A 12,063-nucleotide genomic window follows, 5' to 3' on the forward strand; every position below is an offset into this window, starting at 1 on the left:
TTAATCTGATTGTTTTGACCACTATTTCCCAAAACTGTTTAATAGTGGAGGTCAGTCTTAATATAGTCATGAGTCGTTAGTTAGAAATGGCTCTTGGATGAATAACAATCAGTTTTTCTATCTTGGTATCTGGGAGGCTGTCATTTGTTTTTGCCTTCTTAGACCTATTAAGAGGGAAAACATTATTAATTTGTTTTGTAATATTAAACCAGTAAAATATCTTGTTCTAGGCCTTACATGGGGACTCTGGTTCCAGAGGTTAGCTCTTCTCTTTTGTGGTTCAACTTGAGGAATTTGACGTGCTCAACACAAAAGTGTGCCAAGACATCCTGGTTGGCGTTTTGGGAGGAGTGAAGTCGTTCAGGGAAGAAAAGGTCTTTTTGAGAGTGAGGGCTACTGACATGTGAGCACTCCAGGCAGTGGTCTGGAAAGGTCCCCAGGCAGCAGGCTGAGTTGCAAGCAGCCCTACTAGGCCATTGGTAGGTAAGCTTAGTGAGCAGCCCTATAAAGGCTGTGGGCTGGTGAGCATACTGAGTAGGGGCCTGATGTGTCTGTCTGTCTGCTCTGCTAGCACTCCTCCCTGGGAGCACTACTCACTCAGTGCCTGAGCCAGCTGTGTGCTCATCAGCAGAGTCCTCGATGGTCACAAATGTAAAGGAGCTAGAAAACCTAACAGTGTGACAGATGCTGCCATATGACAGAGGGGAAGCTTGAAAGGTAGACTAGGAAGAAAAATACAGAAGGCCTCTTCTTAGAGATGTAAGATAGATGGGTGGCAGAGACCTTGTGTAGGTCCCTTAGAGCTTTACAGTGTTCCAGAATTTTTGTTTGTAATATCTTGCTTTAAAATGTTTTACTTTACTGGAATATCTGAGTTCTGCAGTATCTGCAGAATTTGGAGATCTGTCAAAGTGTTAACTCGTTTTACACAGATTGAGTTGTAAATCCAGCCACCATTTTGTTAGTCGTGATTCTGGTCCAAAGATAAATATAAAGCCATGTCTGCATAGTTAGACGTGTATTTCAAAAAGTGTATGTATTTGGATGTTTAGTGGTCCAGTTGGTGGTGTAAACTTGGGAGTGTAGGACCAAAAAGAAGCAGAATCAAGTCTCATTCAGTAGCCAGCTTTATTCAGAGCAGCAGACGAGGGCTCAGAAGGGTAACATTAACAAGATATTCAATCATAAGGACGAACCTCACATTGCAAAAAACACATTTTTGCATATGAAAAACAATAGCTGAATAAACTTAATTCCTTTCCTCCTCGAGGTGCACAGAAAACACACTGTGTTATGGAGGGACAGTGACTAGGAGACTCTCATCTTGTTTACTTGGAGTTTTCTTATAAGGTCTCAGAGTTCCCCTTGCACAATTCCATTCTTGGACTGTGTTCCAACATTTGTGAAAGCTAAAATACTTATCTGTTACGTAATTTCTTGGATCCTTTGGTTCAGGGACTACAGTTGATTCACACTACACAGAATGTTGTTACTGATGAGTAATAAAATGCTATATTGAAATGGAAATCGCTTGAAATGTTTTCTTGTTGTTGATATTCTCATGTTATTCTAGTAGAAGAAATTCTTAACTTGTATTTTTTACCTGTATTTGATTTGATGAACAGTAGAACTTTTTATTTTGATTAGCTCTATTTAGGAAAATATAATCTCGGGAATTGACTCCTTCTCTTTAGCACGTTACACCAGACAGCTATATTCCATGCCTGGCGGACCTGTGCAAAGCACTGTGGGAAGTCATGCTGAGCTACTACAGAACCATGGAGTGGCATGAGAAACACGACAGTGAGGAAACAGCTGCAGCTTCTGGTAGGAAATGGTCTTAATTTCTCATTTAAAACTGAGCTGTAGCATGTGCCGCCGCATTCCTGGAATAAGGGCGAGAAGGGACAAGGCCCACCTTTAAGACGGGCAAAAGAAATCATTCACACCTACAAGTTTTTGGGGATTAAGCAGTGCAAAGGACTTTTCAAGTGTCACGTAATTCTGTTTTTGAGGTAGATGTTGATAGCCCTAGTGCTGAATTGTTTTGAAAAAGCTTAAAAAATTTCCCTGAAATGTTATCAGTTATCAGTTAACTGGTAAGAGATCCGACTTTTTTAGATTTACCAAGGAAAGAAATACTAAATATTATCACTCTGATTTGCAGGTTGTGAAAATTAAATTAGGTTCTAGTACCATTTTTACTCACAGTACCACACCACAACTTGTGGTTTCCACAAACCAGTGCAGATACACACATGTGCTCCTGTATACCTGTTCACATTCACCTTCACACATAAAATTTTACTTTTCAAACAATTAATAATTTTATTAACATTTGTTTAATACACTACATAAAAGGGATGGAATAATACACAGTGCATGGGATAAGTCAGAATTGCGAGCCAGGGGACTGGGTGTGCAGTGCAGTGCTAAGTGCCTGCTGAGCATGTGGGCTCACTGAGATGCCAGGGTTCATAAGACTTAGTCTACTTTGTTAATGTTTTACATTTTTTTCTAGTTAAAGGCAGTGGCAAGATGTTTCAACATCTTTTTTGTTTTCTAATAAGTAACTTAAACTGAAAGGTAGCTTTCAGATAGAAATAGCAGATCATTAGCTATAAGAACTCCTAAATATGTATATTTATAATCTTTATATAAATGATATAACAAAAATATAGTAATGGAATACTGAATCATACCAGATTTGGGCCTCAAATATTTAGACCTTTTTGGTCGCAATTCCCTCTTCCTAATCTAGATCTTAAAGCATTTGGGCTTTCTGACTCATTCAGCAGTCCACCAGCAATATGTAGAATTCTGGATAGTTTCCTACAGACATGCAATATATAATATTAATAATATTATTATATATAATTAATTAGTATTATATATAATATAATATATAATATATATGACACACAATACATATATGTACACACACACACACACACACACACACACACACACACACACAGAGTCTATACACAGTGCAAGAACTGTGATAGGAAATTGTTCCCAGGCCCTTTGGAAAGGTGTTCAGCTTCTAAAATGTATTTTCTGTAGCTTTGTAGCAATACTGTTTGTCTTTCCAACACTGGATTCTATACAAAACACTAACAATGTAGTTTACATGCATAATTATGCTGTGCTGTGCTGTGCTGTGCTGGGTCCCCAGCTGGGTTGTGGTAAGCTCTGGCAGTGCTCGGAGGTGGATAGAGTGTGTATGTACAGCCTTTTTTTACCCCTGGACACCGTGGAGGGAACTGGCTGTCACTTGCAGTGCACTAAGCTACAGTCACTTTAATACAGATGTGTGTTTGTGCTTTCACACATCTTCTTTTAGGCTTCTTTTAGGAACAATATTGATCCTGCCTGTGGGACTAGATACTGTTAAACTGATTATCTGGAATGATTAATAATATTGTTCATTATAAAATATAATATGAATTATAGCAATAAAAATATGTCTCCTGTGTTCTACTCTTGTTGGCATGCCCATGACTGACTGGAGTTGTTTGGTTTTCTAGCTCGCTGACCTCAGACTGAAGTAGGTGGTATGTTGCTCTGGGGCCACAGGGCGTTCATAAACAGGGTGCATATGCATAGCCACACGTGCACTGCTTAGTACTGGGTGTATTTATCCTGTCTCTGAAGTTACCCATGTGTCAAAGGGCTGTAATCTCAGTGCCTGATTTTACTATTCCTTTAATGTACATATATGGAGCATATTTTTTTTAATTTTATGTGTCTAGATGTTTGCCTGTGTGTATACTGTACACCAAGCACGTGCATGCTGGTACCCACAGACACCAAAAGAGGTCGGGGGATTCCTCAGGACCAGAGTTGCAAGAGGCTCAAGGGCCATATAGCTGCTCAGATCTAAAGTACTCTCTACCCAAAAAAAATATTTTTTTTTTTTTTTGAATCTTAGGTTGGCTTATAAAAATGAGAAAACACCAAAAGGTTTAGGAAAAAAACTGATTTAAAAACATATGCCATCTTTTGTTTCAGAAGGAAGTAATGTGATGAGTACTGAAGAAACCAATTTTGATCGTGGCTATGTAAAAAAGAAATTAGAGCATGGCCTTACGCGAATATGGCAGGTTTGGATTATTTATGTTTCTTTTTCAGAAACTTTGTGTGTTTGTACCCTCTGGAGGCTTAATCATAGGCTAGGTCGTCTTTGGCTATCATTTAGCCTAATTTGTGTAATTAGTTGATAATTATATAGATTACAAAGAACAATAGACAAGTCTCTTAGTTTGAAAATCTCCAGTGTGTTCAATGATTAAGGAATCTCAAGCTTTCTTAAAGAAGATGTGCCTCTCTATTGAGATGTCCTATTGAGATTTATTTTTATTTTATTTAATTTTCTTAATTTCCTTTTTGCTTAATTTTAGAAAAGAAATAAGTAGATGATATTTGGTCAGAATATAGGGAAGAATAAATTTTATTTCCTCAATGAGGTTCATTGAGGAATGCTATACACTTTTTCCTTGGGTTTGGGCCGATGTTGGTACTCTATTTGGGCTGCTATAATAAATACCCCAGCCTGGACTGTTTCAGAAGAATCTGTATTGTTTCTTATGACTCTTGAGTCTGGGAAGTTTAAGATCAAAATTCATAAAAGGGTTGGCTATCATTTTACTTGTTTAAGTTAATCCCATTCCTAAGGTTCCCCTCATCACATGGAGCCCCCATAAAGGCCCTACTTTGTGCTGTCGTCTTGCAGGTTCGGATGTTATCACATGAACTAATAAACAGACCCAAATATGAGAGACCAATAATGATCTTTTTACATGTTTTTCAGTCAACTGATTCAGTTATAATCTGGAATTTAGCTAAAACTTGGTTCTTACTAGATCAAAGTAATTTCTTGGGACTCTTTGTAACCTTGAGAGACTGTAGAGTCTTTTAGGTCTGCTATGGTCCCACACCCCTCCATTTACTTTGTTAGTACTTTGTTAATCCTCGTTAATACTCACCCAGGGCCAGGCATGAATTTTTTGTGATTTAGTTCCTACAGACCCTATACTTAACTGAAATTAGCGTATTTATGGAAGAATTTCTGGTAATCGCTGTGCCCTTTGAAGTACCTGACATTTTATGTAGTTAGTTCTCATCTGACACGGCCACCCGATTGTATTCTTGGTCTCTAAGAACCTATTTGATGTAAAACTTAGTACCCCATTGCTCCTTACGCCCTTGGCCAGTTTATGGAAGTCATCCTGCTTGCCTATATGATCGCAGTGTTCTTTTGAGTTGACTGTCATGCTCCAGTGTCACACTTTAGTTTGTTGTTATTTCTACTTCCCCTGCTAACCTCTGTGTCTTCTGTTCCAGTATTGGGCCTCTTCTGTATTAGAATTTGTTTTGTGGCTTACTTGTTTTTTTTTAATTTGTTTTTATATATTCTTGGTTACCAGTGCTAACTATAGTCCCTTATCTATTAACCGTCTTTTCCACTTACTCTAAGTGCAGGTGGCATTTCTGTGATGCCATACTGTGATCAGGGTCTTTTTATCTTATACTGTGCATATGGCTTAGCTAAGTGCTTGCCTGGTAGCTGTACTTTGGCCTCTAAACTGCATATTAGTTGCTGTATCCACAATGCCTACAGTAGTATCAGAAGCACTAGAGAGATAGTCTGGAAATGTTTTATCTTAGTAAATTATTGTGAAATTTCTAATCTTTACCTTTTTGAGAGTACATAGGAATCACTTATCTGCTGTGTACTCCATTTGATATCTGAGTAGTAAATGTTTCCCTCTACTAGTTTCCTTTTCACCACTTTTTGGATAATTCTACTGCTGTCTACTTCGTTAGTTGCCAGATACAGAGAAAAAAGGTAGCCTTGAATGAAGGTAGACCTCTGCTGTGCAGCAGGCCCAAGAGACAAAATGCTTGACCCTTCTAGCCTCCGCTTTTCTTCAGGGATATAAATGCTTGCTCACAAGACTGGTTTTATCTCATATATAATGTTGTTAGCATAGTGTATTTGACATGGGTAAATAATCAGAAAGGAGTTTTTTTAAACTGTTTTATTCAGCCATTGTATATGTTATATTATAATGTATACTCTTTATCATTACTGAATTACCTGGATTATTTATCTGAATATTTCATTCTTTTGTTTCAAATAGTTTATAATATCTAATATATTACAAGTCTTTTTTCCATTTTTTTTTTCTTTTTCGGAGCTGGGGACCGAACCCAGGGCCTTGCGCTTGCTAGGCAAGCGCTCTACCACTGAGCTAAATCCCCAACCCCTTTTTTCCATTTTTTTTTTATTGGATATTTTCTTTATTTGTATTTCAAATGTTATCCCCTTTCCCAGTTTCCCCTCTGGAAAACCTATCCCATCCTCCCTCCCCCTGCTTCTATGAGGGTGTTCCCCCCCCCCCCACACACACACACCCTCTAGCCTCCCCACCCTGGCATTCCCCTATACTGGGGCATCAAACCTTCACAGGAACAAGGGCCTCTCCACCCACTGATGCCCAGCAAGGCCATCCTCTGCTATATATGTGACTGGAGCCATGCGTACTCTTTGGTTGGTGTTTTAGTTCCTGGGAGCTCTGGGATGTCTAGTTAGTTGACATTGTTGTTCTTCCTGTGGGGTTGCAAATCCTATCAGCTACCTCAGTACTTTCTCTAACGTCTCCAATGGGGACCCTATTCTCAGTTCAATGGTTGTCTGCGAGCATATGCCTCTGTATTTGTCATGCTCTGGCAGAGCCTCTCAGGAGACAGCTACATCAGGCTCCTGTCAGCATGCACTTCTTGGCATCAGCAATATTGTCTGGGTTTGATAGCTGTATGTATATGGGCTGGATCCCCAGGTGGGGCAGGCTCTGAATGGCCTTTCCTTAAGTCTCTGCACACTTTGTCTTCATATTTCTCCTGTGAGTATTTTGTTCCCCTTCTAAGAAGGACTGGGGCATCTACACTTTGGTCTTTATTCTTCTTGAGCTTCATGTGGTCTGTGAATTGTATCTTGAGTATTCCAAGCTTTTGGGCTAATACCCTAATACCCACGTATCAGTGAGTGTTCTTTGGTGATTGGGTTACCTCACTCAGGATACTTTCTAGTTCCATCCATTTGCCTAAGAATTTCATGAAGTCATTGTTTTTATATTACAAGTCTTTCAGCATTACTTACAGCATTTATTTTTATATACTTTCACTTTAAAAAACGGTTATTGGGAGAAAGTAACATTTGGGATGTAAATAAATAAAATAATTAAGTAAAAAAAGCAATTGTTGTCTATTCTAGATGAATTTTAGAATAACTGTTTAGAACAAAAAGTTCTTGTGATTTTTGGCAGGAGTTTTATTTGACATACATAAAAATTTAAAAAAAAATTGTCTCTACTGGTTAGTCATATATGTAGTCCCACTACGCTTAATGTGCTGATTTATTTAAAATATATAGACATATACATTTATATATACAATTTCATTGGAGTTATTTTTTATGTATTAATGGTCTGGAATTTTTTTATAGGCGTTTTATGTTTTAGTATGCTTCCAAGTGAAAGTTCCCTATTTTATAGCATTTTTGCTGGTAATTGTGAGGGGTATCTTTTTTTATATATTACCTGATACTTATTTACACAGTTTTTATTTCTAAATATGCTGTATTTGGGTTTTTAATGAACAAGAGACATGCATTAATGATGATTTTGTCCTGTTATTTCAAAAAGTATAGCTTTTTGAAAAGGATTTTGTTTAATATTTAAATATATGTATGTCTGTTTGTGGTTATGTGCATCTGAGAACAGATGTCTTTAGAGGTCAGAGATGTGGGATCCCTTGAAGCTAAAGTCATAGTCAGTTATGAGACAGTGGGGCACTGGGAATAGCTCTTGAGTTCTCTGTAAAAGTAGTATGGACTCTTAACTGAGTCACCTCTTCAGTCCAGGATATCGCTCTTACCATAGGAAATGCATGTACAGTTATCAGTGTCTTTACATAAGATAGAGTTTAACACAACTTTGTCAAGTTGTAGTAAAATTTTGACCATTACTGTTTCTTAAAAAAATATTCTTGGGGGGTTGGGGATTTAGCTCAGTGGTAGAGCGCTTGCCTAGCAAGCACAAGGCAGCGCAAGGCCCTGGGTTCGGTCCCCAGCTCCGAAAAAAAGAAAAAAAAATATTCTTGGGACTGTCTCTATTAGGTTACTTATTCTTAAAGATTTGGCTGTTGATGTAAGTAGCTAGATGTCATTGAACTAAAAATGTACTATCTCATTTTATTCTGTAACTAGAATAAATTTACTCATTTATTTATTTGTGTCTTACAGGATGTTCAACTAAAAGTAAAAACCTACTTGCTTGGAACTGATTTATCTATTTTCAAATATGATGATTTCATCTTTGTTCTGGATATAGTCAGCAGGTAGTGTTTGAGATACTGACTTTTGTGGGATAATTCATTCAACCATAAATACTAAGAAATCAGAAATTGAGTTTTCTGTCTAACTTCTTTACAGAAGAGGGTATAATTATGCATGGCTGATGGATCTGGGCTTGTAGGATCTTTATAATTTTTTTTCAGATACCTAAATTTCTATTAGTTGTACTTGTTAAAGAAAGAACCTGGACGATTGCTAGTTTTTCTTTGTTGTTTGTTTGTTGTTTGTTTGTTCTTTCTATAAGGATGTTCTGAAACTTATACCTTTCTATCCAACTAGGTTGATGCAAGTTGGAGAAGAGTTTTGTGGTAGCAAGTCTGAAGTTTTGCAGGAATCCATTAGAAAACAAAGTATCAATTACTTCAAGAACCACCATAGGTAAGAAACTCAGTAAGATAGGAATAAATCCAGTAGACAATGAGGCCATTTATCTATGCTTACTTTTCTAAGATTGACTGATTTTAAGCTATTTTTCACTTTCAGTAAATTATTCTGTCTCTTTTTAGGATAGTTAGGGATACTTAATCAAGAATATACTAGAAAGTATTCTCATTATTTATTCCTTGTATCTTACATTTTTCATTTTGACTGGGTTGAACGTATTGGATTAAATATTGAACTGGTCTTTTTAGAGGTAAAACTTTAGTGTCACATAAGTGTTACTGGGAGATTTTAGTCACTGGTGTGTGCCTGAGGGTGTAATGCACAAGTAGAAAGGGAGTGAGAACAGTGAGCGGTAGTAGTAGCACTCAGTGGCGTGCTTCTGAGTCTGCTTTCCAGGAGTGAGAAGGCTTGTAGAGTAGCAGATGTGCTACTCAGACCCTAGCTGCAGAGCCAAGATTGTATGTAGCATTGCTTGCTTGAATGTCACTGCCAGTGTTGGAAAGGGCGATTAGGTGCTGTTCTGTGAGTGCAAGAAGATGCAAAAGAGTGTTGCCATGGCAGTGTGGCCATGTGCCCAAGCCATACCAGATGGTGAGAGAGGAAGAACACTGGTGAGACTCTCCGTTTTAAAGTGTGTTTTATTTGGAGAGAAAGAGGGAGAGGGAGAGGGAGAGCGCCGTGCATGTGGAAGTCAGAGAACAACTAGCCAGAGGTGTCTAGCCTCCTTCTTTAGGATGTGAGTTCTAGGACTTGAGCTTGTATTGTCAGGCCTGGCAGCAAACACTCGGACCCCCTGACCCGTGTCTCAAACCCTGGATCATTCCTGATGTAAGCCAGATTCCAAGTTGTATCTTTATATGGTTTGTCATTACTTATTTATAAATACGTTTTCATTCTGAGATTTTAATTTTTATAGCTAAATTTTGGTTTCGATATTCTAATTCGGAGCATCAAAGTATGAAATTCTGTGTTCTCTTTATTTTAGTACCTTCACACAGAGATAATGTAGCATGTCAGTAGAGAGATTATTGGGCATCAAAGTATTGATTGATTATTAAATACATTTATGTTAAAGAAGAGAAGGTGATTGATAAAAACAGTGGGAAAAAGACCACAAAAGAGCCAAATGCCTCTCTCTGCCAAATGCCTACTTCCCCAAAGAGTGCTTTGTACCCAGCATGACAACCAGGAGACATTTGTTGTTCCTAGTGTCTGGAGGAACGGGCATTGTCTAATGTTGATTTCGGGAGTGATGTCCACTCTGCATTGTACTGTTGTGACTGTTAGAGGGTGTCTGTCACCATCTCTTGTATCCAAGTGCAGACATTTTTGCGTTAGACTCTGATCATGGTGGAAAATATTCATGAGAATTTATCTTGCAGAAATTAGAGAATCTGGAAACAAATTTACTCTTCTAAATACTCAGCCAGTATCAGAGCTTCTTAGGCACATGTGCAGAGCCTGCTTTTCATTGATGAAGCTACACTGTGTGGTTAGAACTGGACTGGGAGAGCAGAGGCTCAGGCTCTTGTCTACCTGTGGTGCGTGCCAACTCTTAGATAGTTGGGCAGCTGTTCAACCTCTCAGGGCTGTGGCTCGAGCCGTTGTAAAGTGAGGTGGCTGGATTGACTGGCCTCCGAAACTCCTGCTTTCTTGGTTATCCTTTCTTCTTGCTGTATTGTATGTAACAAAGATTAGAACACCTGAAAAGGCAAAAAGTGGTTGGTGAATATTTTCTTTCCCTAATGATTAAACCAGAGCCTAGACACCAGTGTGCACAGCTGTATTGACCAAAGTTACATGAGACAGGGTCAAATCTAAGCCTATTTTTTCCCAACAAGTTGTGTTATATAAACACTGAAAAAGTATAAGATGTAGATTTTTGTATGATTTTCTTTTCTTAACAAGGTGCCTAAATGTGTGATTTGTTTTGTAGTTCTCTCCTGCTTAACAGAGCTCTTGGGGAGAATGAAGGACTGTAAAGTTACCCTCACTCCATGTCCATTTAGACTGCTAGTTGGAAGATACAGGCATGAGAGAGGTGACACTGAAAGCATGTCACATCTTCCGCTGTGTGCTACTTCTGCTAGTTATACAACCAAGTTTCACACCATTTATCTTTTTCTGCAGCAAAACCGTATGAGCATATGTGGGAAAACGGTTTCTAATGTTGAGATTTTATGTCTTAACATAGGGAATTTTATTGTCCAAATTTCTTTATGTTCATGAACTAAGAATTTGTACAGACCTAAAGCTATCCTTCTGCTACAAAGAGGACCACCCTTCTAGCTGAGGCAGTAACAGCCTGGAATGATGCATGAATGTGTGCTTATCAAAATAGCCTATTTAACAACAAATTCATTTGATTTCATGATTGCTCTGAGAAAACCATAAAGCATATCCAAGGGGTTGGACTGTGCTGTGAGTCGTGTTGGAAGAGGAAAATTACCTTTTTTTTCTCATTCAGAAGAAAAGGTTATTCTTTTCAAGATTATGATAAGGGACTGGACAGGTGGCTCAGCAGTTAAGAATGCTTTCTGCTCTTGCAGAGGTCCTGGGTTTTGGTTCCCAGCACTTATGTGATTGCTCACAACCTCTGAGGGCATTGTGTTACATATATGGTGTACATAAAATTGAATTAATAAAATAATTTATAGGAGATTATGTAAAGTTGAAAAATGATATGCTTCCTTTCATATACATCCAGCAAATTTCATGACCAAGTCCCCCACAATTGTAATTGTTAGCTTACTGGGAAAAATACATTGACATGTAATATTATCTTAAGAATTTTGCAACGAGTAGCAGAGGCCATTGCTGGTAGGATGAATGTTTAGCCTGTATGAGGTCCTTGGTTCAGTCTTTAGCACCAAAGAGACTTTATTATCTGGGTGGGCATTAAATGCCATCACAAGTTAAGAGGAAGGCAATGTCAGAGATTTCACTGAGACATGAGGAAAGTTTATCTGCAGCAGTGTGAAGGCCAAGGCAGAGAGAGTGTTGTGGCCGGAGGCAGCAGGGGTTCCAGCAAGCACCCTGTTAGAGCTGGAACAGCTGCCTCGGTTCCCCCAGGCCAGCATCTCTGGAACAGGGCAGTCCTGCTGCCCTCTTCATTTCAAGTCTTGATTTCAAAATTGATGTTTTATTTCCTGCCGCCAGAGCTTGAAGTTACTCAAGTTGTGATGATTTGTTGTAGAAAAATATAATAGAGACAGCAATTGGTTCTGCTGTTAACTTTAACAATTTGAGAAACCATGGAA

The 12,063-nt window shown here is 38.4% G+C and overlaps 1 protein-coding gene across 3 annotated transcripts in view; it reads left to right on the forward strand.

Moving 5' to 3' along the window:
- Positions 1-12,063, forward strand: part of Vps50 (VPS50 subunit of EARP/GARPII complex) — a 101,199-nt gene that overhangs the window by 45,090 nt on the left and 44,046 nt on the right. For 2 of the 3 annotated variants that reach the window (XM_006236037.5, NM_001173511.1), the window contains exons 13-16: positions 1,695-1,827; positions 4,015-4,106; positions 8,309-8,403; positions 8,699-8,797. In XM_006236037.5, the coding sequence (XP_006236099.1) occupies positions 1,695-1,827; positions 4,015-4,106; positions 8,309-8,403; positions 8,699-8,797 (419 nt within the window). The remainder of the gene's footprint in view (positions 1-1,694; positions 1,828-4,014; positions 4,107-8,308; positions 8,404-8,698; positions 8,798-12,063) is intronic. The other variant, XM_008762704.4, reaches the window with a different exon arrangement.

This window comes from Rattus norvegicus, chromosome 4, assembly GCF_036323735.1.
Source record: "Rattus norvegicus strain BN/NHsdMcwi chromosome 4, GRCr8, whole genome shotgun sequence".
Classification (NCBI taxonomy): Eukaryota; Metazoa; Chordata; class Mammalia; order Rodentia; family Muridae; genus Rattus; species Rattus norvegicus.